This window comes from Balaenoptera acutorostrata, chromosome 1, assembly GCF_949987535.1.
Source record: "Balaenoptera acutorostrata chromosome 1, mBalAcu1.1, whole genome shotgun sequence".
Classification (NCBI taxonomy): domain Eukaryota; kingdom Metazoa; phylum Chordata; class Mammalia; order Artiodactyla; family Balaenopteridae; genus Balaenoptera; species Balaenoptera acutorostrata.
Genome location: NC_080064.1, coordinates 69129461 through 69148188, shown reverse-complemented (window position 1 = coordinate 69148188; position 18728 = coordinate 69129461). Strand labels below are relative to the sequence as shown.

Here is an 18728-nt window from a genome sequence, read left to right as displayed (position 1 = left end):
CTATTAATTGCAAAAAGCTTGTGGAATATATAATGGCATTCATTCTGTCTTATCTTTATAGATTACAAGATTCTTAGGTGAATGAGACCTAAATGTTTTTAATCCCACGGTGTTTCTAAATTAAAAAAAAAAATTTTTTTTTTAAACCTGGTTCCAGTTTGAATGCCATTAGAAAGGCAATAATGAAAAAAAATTACCTAATGTGGAAATCACTAGTGCTATCTACCAATTATTTTCAGTTCTCCTCCTGGACATTTTATAGTATTGCATTTACCTGCCCCGCTTGAAGTTAGTGGGGCCATATTACTTGCTTTGGCCAGAAATGTGTGAGCAAAAGTAATATGTATCACCTCCAGGTGTAAGCTCTAAGAGCCAGTGCATGATTCACCAGGCTGTTGTTCCCTTTAGCACTGCAGACAGCAACATATAAGATGATGGCTGCTTTGTCCCCTGAGGTCTCTGAGTGGTTACAGTGAACAGAGCTCCCCTTCTGAGTGGACAGCATCCACAGGTGAGATACAAACCTTTCTGGGTTTATGGCACTGAGATTTGCAGGTTGTTTGTTATCACAGGTATACTTGGGCCACTGTGTTTTGGAAATGATCAGATTCCCATCAGAATTATGACCTACCTACATAAAATGAGGCACAGGAAAAAGAAAGAAAGCAGATGTCACAGAAGAGTGGACAGGAAAGGGATAGCAAAAGGTAATAATGGAAAACAAGCTGAAATTCTTCCCATCTAATAGCAGGTAACAATGGAAGTTTAGGTAGGTTCAAGAGTTCCAAGTTTTATATGATCTTCCTAAAAATAACCACTCTTGATAAACATCAGTCCAAGTTTATTTTTTAAAAATCATTTGTTTAAAGCTTTAAACTAGTCAAAGCACTAAAATTACATGAGTTGCATACTGATGGTAGCCACAAAATACACATATCACTCTTTACTCTCTTATGCAATCCAACAAGTATGAAGAGAACAAAATACATTTATTCACGTAACACATTTCATCTACTGTTAAAATATGTCAATAACAAGTTGAAGTCCAACACTATTCTTTACCAGGTGGTAAAATATTCTGACCTCCAGATGAAGAAGGAGGAAAATATACACTCCCATCCTTTATACTCTCACCTTAGACAATTAATTTAGAGCAATAATGGTGATATAGGTGACGCTAGCAATAAGTTTCACAAAAAGTTCACTTTATTTATTTAACAAATAATCTTATTTGGATTCTAAACTCAGATTAGCACAAAACTAAAGTAGGTTTTTCATTTTAAGACTGAAAATGATCAAACAAGACCATCTGTTTTACAAGACAGATATATCTATGTATATATATATGTGTGTGTGTGTGTGTGTTAACTTTTAAGTATTTTCCACTTCAGCAATACAGATAGTTAGAAGCAGCTTTCTGCCTTTAGAAAAAATGTTTAAAGAACATATTTCTATCATCTAGTTAAATCCATCAGCAAAAAATCTGATGTTTTGGGATACACTTACAGGTAATTATGAATCAGCATTACCTGTCTCTGCATTCACAAGCATAAAAACCCATGTGCTGTTGGGGGTTTTCTGGTCTCATTTTTTTTAAAGTTCACTAACATCAGGAAAAGTCTGGTATTTTCAAGTAATTTGCCTAGAGTAATATAATTCCCCAGAAATGATTTGATCAAACTGCATGTGAAGTTGCCTAGCTACTACTTTATCCAATGAGAAGGGAAATTCAATTACTCTGATGGTCTAATGATAAATTTTAAAATAGAGTATAAAACTTCAAAACTGGTAAACTTGCTGAACACTATTTACTTCCAGTACTTTGAACAAATATATGAAAATTATTGGTAGATGCTCCATTTATTATTCCTTATACAATAAATTGTCAAACTACACTGAAATACATATAATAACAGAAATACAATTAAGTCAGATATGCATATTGTTGTGTTCACTTTATTTCACTTTCTGTGGACAAAAAAGCCTAACACAATGTAAACACACATATTCTTTGACTAATTTTTTTTTCAATTTTTGGTGTTTATTTTTTGAGTTTAACAGCATCATAAAACCAATTTAGTTACCCTAAACCTACTCTCAGATAATAGAGATAACCCTTCCAGGTTGTGCAGAGAATGACCACCCTGTCACTCCCCAAAATCTTGCATGCTAAGCTCATACTCTCCCACACATGGTCATGTCACAATATCTCCTCAAGGCAGACACACATGGCCAGAGTGACATCATGGCAATAGAGCAACAATTCTGTCATTTGAGTAGAAGCCACAAGGAGATGAGGCCTAAAACTCTGAATGAGGGTTTCTCCTCCACATCTCTCCCAGATCAGGCTCTATGGGAGTGTTCGCTGCAGCGTGCTACCCAGCCTGAGGAGAAAGGATGGAGCTTTGGTTCCTTGTGCCTCATCTCACAATATGTCAACACTCTCTCAAGCAACTGTAGGAAATACATATCTCCTCTAAACCGTCTACAAGTTCTTTTAGTCTCTAAGTGCTCCTAAAACAAACACATGAGAACATTTATGTAATACAACAATGATAACAAACTGCAATGGCTTTTTTTTAAGTATATACACTGAAGATATATATATATGTATATCTTAAAATAACCAGTATGTAGTTGCCAGTTTAAAAATGCACAAAAACTTTGCACATCCATGCTCATTTGCACCAAGAAATTCTTTCCAGTTTTGGCAAGTATCAAGCACCTACTCTGTACTCTATATATGAGAATGACCTGCATTTGTATGATTCATCATTTACTGGTCATAAACTAAGAATATCATATGCCAGTGTGTATATGTATGTTGCCCTACTTTAAATTCATTGGAAAAAAAGATAGTTGTCTTTAAATCTTCACTGAGGCTATTTGCTTAATTTCTTTTAATGTATTCATTAGAATTTACCAACATTGACCAAAGTTAACAATAACTTCCAACGTAAATTACCAGTCAAAAGCAAAAATTTGTGAAAATAATAATTTAAGTCTAATTGAACTGCACAGATTTCCTAGAGAATCTAAAATCAGTCTCACAGGGAAGATTAATTTTAAAACAGACCCCAGTTAATGAAGGGACTCTTTTTACAGAAATGCATTTCCCTATTATAAAGCAGAACTAGCTACCCTATGCTGTGATAGACCCATGACATTTTGAATGATTGCTAAAATTCTTTGGGTTAAGTTACACAAACAAGCAAAGATAAAGTTTAAAATATCACTGAGAAATTTGGGGAAAGATTTCAACCCTTGATCTCTTGGTTAGCCATTATAAGGGTCTCAAAATGCCTGCTAATTGCCAACCCTCTCCTTGGCATTGGTAGCACAGGCTTTAGAAGATGCCACATTACAGATTTAAGGAGCCCTCTTCAACTGAAATTTCTGATGTTCTTTGTGTGTGTGTGAGAGTGTGTGTGTGTGTGTGTGTGTAAGTGGAAAGAACCACACTAGCGGCAGATGGTCTTTGAATATTATTCTCTAGAGGTTGTGTTTCTTTTGTTCCCTGACATAGAAATGACACCGTGTCAATGACTCTGAAGGTAAAGCTCATTTGCCAATGTTCTTTGCACCTATCACTTGGGGTTTAAGTTCTACTTGCTTGCATTATCCATGGCAGAGCTTCTTAGGAACTGATATAATGCATGTCACCTATACACGTGCTCACAGAGCCTTTGTTTCTCTAAAAATTATTGACTATACGCTAGAATTTTCAGAGGAAATGGTGATTACTTGAAAACTATGGCTTAACAAGAATATCTTCAAACAACACTTGACCTCCGTAATAATAAATGCAAGCAGTCGTATCTGTCAAATATGACAAGGATAGGCTCATTCTAAACAGGCTCACAAGACCAGGCAAACTGACAGCCACACCTCACGTACGTGGAAGTCATTATAAAAAGCCACAGTGAATCCACTGTGACGTGACAACACACTAATTGAGGCTACATAATCTGGGGTAAAACAGACCAGATCAAAAGAGGGCGCTCCGCTTCACTGTGCCTAGTCTATAAGGAACTGCTATAGAGCAGTGACACCCCCAAATAGCCATTTCACTGCACAGGTAGTAGGCCAAGTAAATGCTACAGGCTTCAAGAGAGTCACTTGTTCCAAAAGCATCAATAACACAGATAAGCCCAAAATTGTTTTCAGTTTGACTCCTGTGGCATTATTTCATCACGTTTACCTCCGGTTGACAAAAACATGTGAAAATGCGCAATTATACAGTTAATTTAACAAATTTCGAAAGCCAAATCTGACAAAAGTGCCCCCCAGACTATCTGGCTGAGGGTTGATTTTTCCAGTTAGGCTCTCTATATTTATACATTAACTGAAATATTGCCAAAACTTTCCTTAATTTGGTCCTAGACCTACACTGATTTACCATCCTACTGAACTAGGTGCTTGTTTGCTGAGTTACTTTCTCTGTAACTGGTGACTCAGAAATAGCAGCAACCTTTAAGGAATTTTTAATGGAGCTGAGCTCCCAAACATGTAAGCTGATGATATGTACTCCACAACAGCGTCTGGTAAATGTGTAGAGACTCTTAAGGACAGCCTTCCGTAGAAGAATATACACCCAGGGATCTAAGATTTGATTCCATGTTGCCATTCGAAGAGTAAAAAGGGTTCTTTCACAGGCACCCATAAAATCTTGCCTATTCATTCCAATGCTGGCCATTGTCACCTGCAAAACAAAATACGGAAATCAGCTGAGAGACATTTTCTCAGTCCTATAGTTTTGTGGGGTTTTTTTAACATCTTTACTGGAGTATAATTGCTTTACATTGTTGTGTTAGTTGCTGCTGTATAACAGTGAATCAGCTATACGTATACATATATTCCCATATCCCCTCCCTCTTGCGTCTCCCTCCCACCCTCCCTATCCCACCCCTCTAGGTGGTCACAAAGCTCAGTCCTATAGTTTTTTAACTGAACAAACTGCTTTATGCTATTCATTTCACTTTCCACAAAGTGATGTTATTTTGCAAAATACTGAGAAAAAGAAATGAACAGTCACAGAAACATTGATGTAGACATCTGAATCCTTTGAATTCAAATTGACATCAGAACTACAAAAATTATAACTTATCTGGCAAGTCAAATGTGCACAAATAGAATGACCCAAGAGAGGACAAACACTGATCCTAGTAACAGACCTTTTCTTACTTCTGGGAAAAGAAAATTCAAAACCAACACACATTTGTAAATTTCAATGAAAAAACTAGAGTTTATTTATGCAAATAAAGTATAGATAAGCTAAAGTTTGGATAAACTATAGAGTTTTTAAAAATTTATTTAGAGCATCTGATACTAATTTGCACATGGTATGTTATATTGTTCTGGAATGTTACTTTTAGAATTTTCTGCTTGGTAACTACAATGATACCAATGTCTTTTCTTTCATATTTCCTTTCCTTCGTCTCTTACCCTAGCCTTAACTTGGCTAAAATATTCCAAAATGCAATGGGATTTCCTAAGGGCTTTGAGGAAATGGGTTCCCCTCTTCATTACCATTGAGACTTAACAATAACAATGTAGATTTTGGTCTCATGCGTCCATTTCCTGACCACTCATGATGTTAAAGAGATCATTTTGTAGAATAAGTTCCATAAATGGTCCCAGCTATAGGTTAGAACTGGTCTAATCACTGAGCCCAGCTTTAACTTCTAAACGAACAACTGCAGAGCAAACAAGATATCTTTGAAAACACCTTGGATATAAAAACAAATAACAAATAAATGAACAAAAGGTAAAACTGCAAACTTAAGGGAAACTTAGATTATTATGTCACCAGGATTAAGAGAAGATGTAAAAGCCTAAAACCCAAATGAAAAGAAAATCAAGTCTTCTTGGTCTTCTTGATGGATCATTATCAAGAAGAAATATCTTAATTTGGCCTGGTGATACTAATGGTTGAAGGAAAAATGTCCCTTACCAAAACCTTCATTATCTACACAACAAAGTAGAAACTCCTTAATTGCCTTCTTGATGATGCATCTGAAATCCTCCTCTATAACCTCATCTCTCCTGCCAACACCCTCTGCTCCAACCGCTGTAAAGGCCTCATCTGTCCCAAATGCACCATTCCCTTCTGAACTTTGGCTTGTGTAAGTCTCTTCATTTTGAACTTCTACTCCCCCTTTCTCTGCCTGACAAACTCCTACCCATCCTTCAAACCCCATGTCAAAATGGGCTCACCTCCATGAAACTTTCCCCGACTTCACCGAGATGAATTAGCAAGTTGTGCTGCCCCAGCACCCTGTCTATACCCAGTTGTATCACTTGCCACACTGCCTGATAATTATGTATTATCCTGTATATCTATGATCATCTCTTCTTTTTATTTTTATTTCTAATATCTGGTACAAAGCTAATACCTAAGATGTTCTTAGTAAGTGCTGAAATGAATAAAATTGTATTATTTTTTATTCATTGAGGCTATTTCTAGAAGCACAGCAACTAGTCATCAGAGAAACATCTGCTCATCCATCACAGAGGTCTAATATTTCGAGGCTTAGAGTGCTTCTAAAAGTTTTAACACAACACCATCCGCTAGAAAGGATTCCAAGGTGGTTTGTTGCCACTAAAAGGAACAAGATCTTGCAGTCCACACAGATCCTTTGGGAAATGGTTCTTTCCTTTATGGGTCCTTCTGTAGGGGAAAAATGTATCAAAGTGCAGGCTTAATGATTCTCTAGCTAAGTAAGGCCGGCCAAGTTTCAACACAGAGAAAATTAGTCCCCATACAATAGTACCTGGGTCAGGTCCAGAGTCCTATGTCCCTGCTCCCCAAGTTAGCCAGCAGGATTGAAGAAATAAGCCTATATGAGCCCTGTTTCTCTCAGAAGAAAGCAGAGCCAAGCCCCAGTTGGCTATCGGATTGAAATATTGGGTTGGCCAAAAGTTCGTTCAGGTTCTCCATAACATCTTACAAGAAAACCTGAACAAACTTTTTGGCCAACCCAATATTTTCACTTCATGTTTTTTCTTTACTCATCAAATATGTGTTGATTATCTGCTATGTGCCAGAAAATGTGCTAGGCACTGAGGACACAGTGACAAACAAAGCAGATATTTCCTGCCCTTATGGAACTTAAAATCTATTTGCTGAGTTTTGGGAGGGTTTTTTTGGTTCAAGAATGAAGGAATCAATCTTTCTCTTGCCTCATGAATATTAAGTGAATGCATTTCTTATTAATGACTAGGTGTGTTCCTGAAGATCTCAGAGCCCAGTCAAGACATGGCTTTGTGTAGTCAGGAACAAAGATGCTTGGTGCAATTGCATGGAACAGCTGGGCCTAGTTTAGAAGCAACCTGAAACTAACACAACATTGTTAATCAACTATACTCCAATATAAAATAAAAATTTAAAAAAAAAAACGCCTAAATTACATGACACACACTTCTCTGACTTGACTCTCCTCCCTCCTTGCAAGCAGCAGTGTGGTCACCAGCTGTGAAAAGCCATTGAGTCCTCTGCTGAGGGCAACCAGTACACAGGCTTCTCTCCAGAACACCAGGGCAGTGGCCAGGCACACCCTCTCTCTCCCTCCCTTGACCCCCAGCCCCAACCTGGAAGAGAGGTTGCTCAAGGGCCTAGCTTGGGAGAAGCATCAACCACTTACCCACCAATAAAGATGTGGGTGGAATATTCATGTAAAAGAAAGATCATAGTATATTGTTGACAATAGTATATTATGGAAAATTCAGGACAACCAAGTATGCAACAAAGGATAAATTATGGTAATTTCATGTAATGGGAAAAAATGCAAGCATTCATGTTTGTGATTCAGTCTTAATTTTTTTTAAAGCAAGTTACCAAACTTTGCCGTACGACATGTGCGGCATCTTAGTTCCCCAACCAGGGATCGAACCCATGTCCCCTGCAGCGGAAGCAGAGTCTTGACCACTGGACCACCAGGGAAGTCCCGCAAGTTACCAAACTGTATTCACTGTATGATCCCAATTTTGAAAAAAAAAATACATAATTTTGTGCATGCATAGAAAAAAAACCTGGGGTGTATTTCAATGTTTTCCTTTGTTAACTCCAGATAGTAGAACTACAGAAGATTTTGATTTTCTCCTTTGGTTTGTCTCTAATTTACTAATTTGTTAGATAGATTGTGCATTGCTTTTGTAATCTGTATCTTTTTTTCCCATGTAATTTGTTGAAATATACAGGCGTACCTTGTTTTATTGTGCTTTGCTTTATTGCACTTTGCAGATACTGCATTTTTTTCTTACAAATTAAAGGTTTGTGGTAACCTTGTGTTGTCAGATGATGGTCAGCATTTTTTTTCGCAATAAAATATTTTTAATTAAGGTATATACATTGTTTTGTTAGACATAATGCTATTGCACAGTTAATAGCCTACCATATAGTATAAATATAATTTTGTATGCCTTGGGAAACCATAATTTCATGACTCATTTTATTGCGATATTCAGTTTATTGCAGTGGTCTGGAACCGAACCCACAATATCTCCAAGGTAAGCTTGTACTATGGTACTAAAGAATCAGAGCTATTGTTAATCATTTGTGAATGTCTATGTGTATGTGAGAGAGGTGCTGCAGAATTGCTGGGGAATTTCAGCCCTGATAAGCCTGGTAGAAGGTTGGGAGTTGGGGTAAGAACAGGAGTGTCTACCATTTTCCCTAGGCTCCATCAGCAGTCACCTCACAAGCCCTGAAAGCATTCTTCTCTAGCCAGCCCACCAGAACTTGGATTCCAGAGAGCCGTGCACAGATTCTCATCACACACGCAGCCTTTCATCTAGTTTCCAAGAGCTACCTGACACATAACTATTATGTGTTATTTTCTAAAATATTTTCCATTGGACCTTGGCAGGTTACAGTTGGTCATCTTTGTTTATGATTAGGATTCTAACTGAGAAGTGAAAAGGCCAAATGTTTGGATATTCTATGAAAAAATAAATGAATTAACCTGATACTTCTCAAGACACTCAACATTAAGACAATAGAGAAATGATGAAATCAAAGACGTGTATGGGCCAGAGTGTTTATGTTCATTGCTAGCTGCAAAGAGCAAAACAGACAGATGATACAATAAAATCTCCATTTATTTGGGCCCCATAGTACAATTATATCAACTGTTAAGGTCACCAAATTAATGAATCTAACAGGCTACTTTACTCACAGATAATAGAGCTCATGGTCACTAAAGTTTTATTCTGGAAGTTACTCCATCATCCCCTACCCTAAGTCTGTATATTTGTTGACTGGTATCAGCACTCCAGTGGCTGTTCACAATTAAAAGCAATGGTAAATTCAAGAATTATACTTCTGTTCCTTTGAGTAATCACGAAAGTAAATCAAGCCAGCAGTGAGTAGTTTGAGTGCCTACTATGTCCCGGCCTTGTGGTAGATGCTAGTGATGCAAAGAACAATATTTAGAGAAATCCCAACATATGATATATTTTGCTTCTTTATCTAGTTTTTACTTCTGTCTCTGCCACTAAAATATCACCTTTAAGGTATATATTTTTATCTGGTTCTCTGCTGTATCCCCAGCACCTGGCATAGAGTAGGGCAGGTCAGTATTTGTTGAATGAATTAAATGAATGAAGTCCCTATGATGAGAGACTGATGAGAAGGCAAACAATTATAGTTTGTAAGTAATATAATAAAGACATATAAAAGGTACCACAGGCAGAGCTATTTGCTGGTACATGATCACAGATGCAGTAATTAAAATGATGAGTTTTTGCAATTTTTCTAGTACATCAAAACTTCATTTATTCAGACTTGACTAATTTTGAATTTTGTTTCTGCTAGAGTTTGTCTGTATTTCTCCTTGGCACCATTTTTTAAAGGAAATTTAAATGAATACATAATCAAAAAACCATTTCTGGTAGAATGTCCAACTTCCTTAGATACCAAGCCATTTTCTAGCATTTTATTAACATCTATTTTCATATGAACAATGTCTATGACAACTATACATGGTTCTCATCTAGTCACGAAAGCAGGTATTTTCACACATAGCTTTCTTATTCCAAGAAGCAGACCATTCCTGTCCTCCTTTCTGTCATCATAAAAGACTTAGTTCGGGGACACTTTCTTTAGGGGCTGAAAGCATACACAGAAGTACAGTTCACTGATTTGCAAGTTCTTGTCCCTCATAGCATGGTCATCCAGAGACTGATCTTTAGGGTTGGCACTTGAATAACCACAGAGATGGGGGCTAATTGTGATTATGCGATTACAGTCCAGTCTTACCAGATGATGACAATAGCCCATCTGGAAGCTTTACCAAGGAACCATTTCATTACACCTCCAAGTCTGAGAAGCTCAATCTATGTGTTCATTTGGATAACTAGTGAGTAAAGAACCAGGTATAGATGAATGATTTTTAAATGTCACAGCACCTATGAGTATTGCAAATTAGAAATTTCATTTAATTTCATTTCATGTTCATTTAAATTGCCTTAATGGCAATTTTGGAAAAGGTACATTATATAAATCACTGAATCCATCTCAATGCAACAGGTAACTTTTAGAGTTGAATATATTTGTGGTGGTTTAACTCTGTAGCATTTATTCTTAAAATAGAATATTTTACCTCTGCAACAGTGACTACAAGAACCTTGAGAAAAAAACCTACTCTAGTGTAACTCCCAAATAATAGATTTTTTTTTAAGTAACAAATTGAAATGTAGAGGCTCTAACAGGATATATCTTTCAACTATGAACTTTTCCCATACCTGAATTTTATAAACTTCTACATTGTTGAATATAGAAGGTAATATTTCAATCATTTCCTATTTATTGAATACTCATTAAAATTAAGACAGTATTTGCACATGGTGAATGATTCAGAGATAAGTAAGACAGAAATATTATAGCGCAGGGAGAAACGGACAAAAACATGTGGTATTTCTTATATCACAACTCTAGAACAGCTGTGAAACGTGTGTACCCCTAAAGTATACATCAGTGCTGCAAAATACAAACACTTGTACAATAATTTTTTTTTCTGTTTGATTTGATAGAGGATTAACCAGTGGTCCGATTGACAGCGCATTTTTGTCTCTGCCTAAAGACATTGACAGTTGCAAAGAAGTGAGAAAACAGGGCATGCTATATCAAGATAGCTCCCCCTAGAATGGGACTGTCCTAAATCATAATATTTTGTATGCATCTTTGCTGCTTCATGCCGGCTGAGGAAATCAGGTGCAAAATGAAGAGTGGGAAAAATTTTCAACTGAACAGTACATAGAGAAGAAAAAAAGTATAATACTTGAAAAAACAAAATATTAATCTTTCTAGAGAAGGTTCATTTGTAGAATCCGTGTATTTTCATTTTCCATTCCAGTATCTTCTCCCAGGCCTGCACTTTTTTTGAGTCTGTTTAGAGGGAAAATTTGTGCCAGAACTCCTAGGAATAATCGTCCACGTGGTCCCCTGCTGCTAGGCCTTACAAAAAAAAAAAAGTTGTATTTTTTTTTCTGACACTTTTCAAAGGAATAAAATAGAGTCATTTACCCCAGAATACAAAATACAACAAAAATTTTAAATAAAATGTTTATACACACACACACACACACACACACACACATATACATATATATCACATGTGATTTCTTTAAGGAAAAAAATATAGGAAATGTGAAATGAATACAATCAAAAGATATGTTCTACAAACCAAATAGAGATTGTATTGAGCTACAATGAGAGAAACTTACTCATAAATGAATGAGAACAAATTATACAGTTAAGAGAACATCTTTATTACAACTGCAGACTCTATCATAGAACTGGACCACCATCAAAACACAGGCGAGCATCAGGACATAAGAACTGGTCATCCTGGCAGTTATGGGATCCTAAATCATGGGAAAGGCAGAAAGTCTTCTGTAAACCAGAGCAACATGCTATGCCACCTACGAGTGAGAGATACAGCCACGAATAATAACTAAAATTAGAACTGAGTACTGCCCTGTGCTAGGAAAGCTCTTTTTATGTATTAGGTCAAATAAACCTGAATGAAAGCATGTCCAGGGCCTGTCCCTTCTAATTACTACACCAGACTGCCTAAGGGCCCTGCAATTTACTTGCTCAATATTCTTACCAAACTTCACTCAGGAGAGTAAACAAAGCTTCCTAGGGAGTGGGAGACACTGAGAGAGACACGCCTGAGGGCACAGAGCTCTCACCGCAACCAGGCCTAGAGAAGGCAGCCCTTGGAACCTGCTGCTCCAGCCCACCTCTCCATCCACCCCGAGGCAGTGGTGGGGATGGAAGAAGACAGCCTTGCAGGATTGAAGCCCTGCTCCAGTTGTAAAAATGCCTGAAGAAGCCCTTCTCTTTTTCCCTTCAGATTAACACAGATATATCCAACTTGCCCCTGTGAGAGGCCAAGAATAAGGCAGAGGCCATAAAACAAGGGTTGGGATTGATGTCTCTGAGTCAGAGGGGTCCGAGGAACTATGCTAAAGTTTCTCGGCCCAAATCTAGTCATGAGCTACAGTAAATGATTATGTGTTTTTGTGATCACTACCACTAAGACCTACATTCGTGTTTCAAAGAAAGCAAAAATATAATTTAATTGATCCTGAGAGAAGGGAAAACAAAATGTCCTTCATTTATTACGTACACATGGACCTGTCTACATCACTTCACCTGAGAAGACAGAATCACAAAATCTTAGTGAACACAGGAAAGTTTCCTTTATCTAGTCCAGTCTTCTCCACAAAGCACAAATTCCTTGCAAGTGTCCTTAAGTAACTAGAGGGAAAGACTCAGCACTACTCATGAAAGAATCTCTGCCATTTTAACTGTGTGAGTTGTTGAACATTCTCTATTATCACAAGCTAAAATTTATTCTATGTATCTTAATTTTTCCTCTCCGGAGCATCATGGAATAAGTGCACTTGTTTAATGTCAGCCTTTCACATACTTTAAAGATAACGCTGGTCTTATATTTTCTTCATTTCTTCAACTGCTCTCCATACAACACAGTTTGCAAACTCCTGGCTGTCTACCTCTTATACCCTAGTTTCATTCTTCCTTTTAAAAATTGCACCGGTCAGAAATAAAATTAACCTTCTATAAATGGTCCAGTAAGTACAAAGCTCAATGGAACAATCATTTCCTGTGATCTGGACAAACTACCTACCTGTGCTTCCAGGAGTATGTCAGCTAGTTTCTCCTTGGCATGCAGCCTATGAATGGATCCTAACTCCTAGCACATTATAGGAAATAAGCTTCTTACTTATTAATTGTACTCTTAGTGAATATGTAGAGTAAGATAACCTTCACTTTTCCCTGCTTGTTTCCAAATTATTCACACTTAGATGTATGAATATATAAATATGCATCAATATATTCATACATCTAAATATATGCAGAGTTAGAGTCACAGATTTATGACTCTGTCAGTGGATTTACTTCATGGTATAAACATCCAGTTCCAGAGCCTCATATGTCAAACCTGAGGCAGCATCAATGCATACGCTCTTTGATCCACTTTGATGATGTCCCTCAAACCCACATCCTGCTCCCTCTTCAGTGTCTTATCACTTAAAAACCAGAACATTATATTACAGGTTCCTAACTGGTCTTCCAGACACAATTTTTTTATTTATTCATTTATCTTATTTCAACTTCTTTATTCTTTTATCAAATATTTCATAAATGCCAAAAACATGTCATTTTCCTGTCCTTCCCTCACTAGGAATGACCTATCCTTCTATCCTTCCTACCCCATCTTCTCCAGGAAGCCTTCCCTAAACTCTCTATAGCTTGGTAATCTCTCATTCTAAATACATTCCCATCATGCTTGGCACCACTTCATGAGCATTGACAGACATAGTATCAGTGTAATATGAAAAATATAATGAGATAATGTCAGTATATGTATAATAGTCCTTCAATTATATTGTAAGTGCCTTGAGGATAGCAATTCTGTCTTTCACTTTCTCAAATCCTTCTCCGCCACCTTACACAGGAGAATAGGGAAAAGACTCCCACAGCTTAGGTGAGAAAGACAAGAAGAAACAGGCAATTTCAAGAACAGAAGTTCAGAGATTTAAGCAGAAAGCAGGCCTGACAACCACAGATCCAAGTCAAGGATTCAAGGTGAAAAACAACAGACATAAAAGAAAGCTTATGTGGACATGTGTTTCAAGGAATGCCTCAGATATTTGAGACCATTAAATTTTAGTCTGCCCGAAAGTGCTTATTTACTTAAAGGGACCTGGTTAGTTACACTGAGCTTTAAATATTTAATTTTTTTAAGGTTAGAAATCAAACATCTCCCCAGAAATCTTTCTTGTCCTTAGGGAAGGGTCATAATCTCTGGTCAAAACTGAGAATGATTTGGGAGGGTGAAGAGGAGAGATACAGATGCAGAGATTTCCGCTGGCCAGATCCCAGAAGGACTTGGGAGCTTGGAAATGGGAGGCAGGGGGAATGGGTACATTCAAGGTGCTACAACAGAGACTTCTCTGTCTTAGAGGTTAAAAAGCTTGTGCCGATTATCATACTAAGTGAAGTAAGTCAGACAGAGAAAGACAAATATGATAGCACTTATATGTATCTAAAAAGATGATACAAAAGAACTTACTTACAGAACAGAAATAGAATCACAGACATAGAAAACAAACATAGTTATTAAAGGGGAAAGGGGGAGAGGGATAAATAGGGAGTTTAGGATTAACAGATACACACTACTATACATAAAATAGATAAACAACAAGGACCTACTGTACAGCACAAGGAACTATATTCAATATCTTGTAATAACCTATAACGGAAAAGAATCTGAAGAAAGAATATATATAAGAATATATGACTGAATCACTTTGCTGTACACCTGAAATATTGTAAATTGACTATACTTCAATTTAAATCAATAAACGCCAAAAATACAAACGAAAAGGAAACATTGTATATCTATACAAGAAAGTACTGTAAGAAAAAAAAAAAGAAAGATGCGAGACACTCTTGATATATTCTAATAGGGCTGTCTCCATGGCACATTGTTAAGGGTAAAAAAGCAAGGTGCAGGAAAGCATATATTACATTTTGTTTGAAGGGGAAAATAATGTATACATATATTTATGTTTACCTGCATATTCATAAAATGTCTTTGGAAGAATAAATAAGAAACTAATATCAGTGGTTGCCTGTCAGGGATGGGACAAGAGTGAGAGAGACTTACCTTTTTAAAGTTTTTGAATTTGAACCAAATCCAAACATAATGCAAACAGTAATTCCAAAGGAGACAAAACAAATAAAACTGAAAAAGTCAAAATGAAAAACTTTTTTGAAACCCTGATAAAATAATTTTTACCTTCATTCAGATAAATTGTATAATCTTTAAAAATTGTGAATCACTGTATTGTACGCCTGTAACTTACATAATATTGTACATCAACTATAACTCAAAGAAAAGATTTCAAAAATTGTCTAAAAAATTATCTCATTCTTTGAACAAGAATGTAATGTTTACTACCATTTAAAAAAAAAGAGAGAGAGAGAGAGCTTGTGCCATTCCTGCACTTTCTACATAATAAGCTGTTAGATTCAACCACTGTTAAATCAAACTCACTGGTAATCAGTTTGATTTAATTTTAGAGAAGCCACCTACTGCTGGCCATTGGATATTCCTTTCAGTGTCTGACACCTCCAGTCACAAGAGTGGTACAGGAAGACCAGGCCCACTAAAGTGGCTTGAGCATAGTGGGAATAATGGAATTCCTTTACCCCAATCTGTCTTCAATGGAGGGTAGAAAGGGAAAGGAAAAGTCATGTTGGCACTTGATGTATATTAACAAAACTCCCAACGGTAGTTACTATTTTTCTGATACTGCAGATCACAAAGACATTAACTTGCCTAAGTTTGCACTGCTGGTAAATGGCAGAGGCAGGATTTAAATCCAAGTCTATCTGGCTTCTAAGCCTGTGATCTTTACCATTCCCAGTAATGAGACCAGTAGTGCTATGTTACATTCATGAACAAGAAGATAAAAAGAAAATAACAGTGAACATTTAGTGAGTAGTCACTATGTTCCAGGCACTGTTTTAACACTTTATACCTAATATCATTTTTAAACCTGTTAGCTCTTTGAGGAAAGCAGTATTATCCCTATATTAAGATGAAGGAACTGAAGCACTGAGAAGTTAGGTAATTCGCCCCAGGTCACCCAACTAAAATGTGGTGGAGTCAGGATTTGAGGAGAAGGAGATGGTGAATAAGGATTCATGTACTGGTCTCCCTGGCGTTGGTAGGTCTCATTTTTAAATCTCTAGGTTTCTATTTCTGTCTGCCGATGTCTAGTTGTCTTTCTATCTGATTCTAGCACTCTCTCACCCGGTATTTCTTTTAATATACTTTCACTAGTAACTTTTATTTAAATCGGGAACATATGCTTATAAATGTATTGCTCCAAATCTCTTGTGCCATAACAGCAGATGTAACTAACAGGTAAGTCACATGAGTTGGGTACCAACTGAGGCTCAGAAGGACGGTTGTCAAAAAGCTGCAAGGGCAGAAGAGAGCTATTTATCCAGAAGGGAAAGGTATTTTTTTTAATATTAACTAATAGATGTAAAGTGATAGAATAGACAAAGCTCAGCATCATTTTTTTTTCTTCTTCTTCTTATCTACCCCATGATAAATGGCATGATTATCATTTTATTAGTCTCTTTCCTCTCATCCTTTTGACTGGTCTTCAAATACCGTTTTGGATCCTTTTTTTTAATTACTTTTTTTATCCACACTTCTAATTGTTATCCTTAGTCGATCATTTCTGTTCTTAGGCAACATTGAAAATAAAAAATCGGTAGGAAAAAATTTTAGGTCTTAGAAAAAGAAAATGTGTATGAAAATATGTATGTTTCTCTATATGTCCTACCTTGTTATAAAAGTGATTTGAGGCATTTTATTTTGAATTATGCTTTTAGCAGTATTGTAAACTCTGTTTTTTTCTAGCTATGATTATCTACCTTAAACCCATAGTTAGGCTAAAGAAATATTGGTTATGCTCTAAACATTAGCAATGAGAGATGCATAAGATATTTTCATCCTAATCAAGAAATGTTTATCTAAAATGTCATGACTAAGATAATTATTAACAACTCACCTATGATTAAAAGAGAGAACAACTAGTTGGAAATCAATTGTAGTATTGGAGGTGCACTGTTTTGGGAATAAAAGACTACTTTGTTTGACTGCTGGCAACACTTTTTTTAACATCTTTATTGAGGTATAATTGCTTCACAATGGTGTGTTAGTTTCTGCTTTACAACAAAGTGAATCAGCTATACATATACATATATCCCCATATCTCCTCCCTCTTGCATCTCTCTCCCATCCTCCCTATCCCACCCCTTTAGGTGGTCACAAAGCACCGATCACCCTGTGCTGTGCAGCTGCTTCCCACTAGCTGTGTATTTTACATTTGGTAGTGTATATATGTCCATGCCACTCTCTCACTTCGTCCCATATTACCCTTCCCACTCCTCGTGTCCTCAACTCCATTCTATACATCTGTGTCTTTATTCCTGTCCTGCCCCTAGGTTCTTCAGAACCTTTTTTTTTTTTAGATTCCATATATATGTGTTAGCATACGGTATTTGTTTTTCTCTTTCTGACTTACTTGCTCTGTTTGACAGACTCTAGGTCCATCCACTCACTACAAATAACTCAATTTCGTTTCTTTTTATGGCTGAGTAATATTCCATTGTGTATATGTGCCACATCTTCTTTATCCATTCATCTGTCGATGGACACTTAGTAGCAACACTGTTTTAATAGCAAAAGCATACTGTAGCAGTAAGGTGTTTCAGGACGGATGTTAAGGTGTTTCAGTAAAACATCTGCCCTGAAACACATTATGTTTTTCCAAAGAGGAATTTCCTACAGGCAAAGTCGGTTTATTACTACAGAAGTTCGGAAAGATTTTCTAAAGCCTTCTCTAGGCTCTAGCACAATAATTTATTATGTAATGGGAATTTTTAATGAAATCAGTGTCCCTTTAAAGAGAAAAAAACATCCACCATTTTTAAGAGAAAATAAGTCATTGAAAAAGGCAACCTAAGCCCACAGACCAAATGCAAAGGCTCTCAGCAACCTTATGGGTAAGTTTGTTACATACTCTTTTCAGATGAACAAATTGAGACACAGAACACATAACTAGGTAGAGTCTGGGTCAGGATTATAACCAATGTCTATTTAAATCTAAAGCATAATATGAGTATAGTTCAAAATGAAATCAACATATACTTCTGGTCAGGAAAAAAAAAATCAGACCTTGCAGATTATCCAGTCAATTTAATTAAAAATAATTCCATTTCATGGCAGCACTTGAGTCAATCTGGTTGTTAGGTCACCAAGATAAGACAACTCGTTAATCAATGAGATTTCTTTTTTTACTTTCTGAACTTAATTCTCTGGAGTGATGTAGTTACACTTTTAATTTTTCTTTGGGGTATCTAAGTAGCAAACTGAAATTCGTCTTCCTTAGTTGTAAGTCAGTGTATATACTAGCATTCTCTAGACAACAGTCTACTGGCCTAAATCCAAACAAATGCACTCTCTCCCATGTGATTTTCAACACTTAGCCATAAAGCTCTGTTCCAGATCTGTTTCCTCTATGAAACAATCTAGTGCAATCATTATACTTCACATGGTTCTCTCTCATCACACTTTGTTATGTATTACCCAATTTTCAGCTGTTTCAGA

General features: G+C 36.5%; 1 protein-coding gene across 1 annotated transcript in view; it reads right to left on the bottom strand.

The window, feature by feature from the left end:
• Nucleotides 1–824: 824 nt before the first annotated feature.
• PTGFR (prostaglandin F receptor) overlaps nt 825–18728 on the bottom strand; it is a 58778-nt gene continuing 40874 nt past the window's right edge. Inside the window, exon 3 of the mRNA XM_007191791.2 lies at nt 825–4702. Coding sequence (XP_007191853.1) covers nt 4412–4702 — 291 coding nt within the window. The 3' untranslated portion in view covers nt 825–4411. The remainder of the gene's footprint in view (nt 4703–18728) is intronic.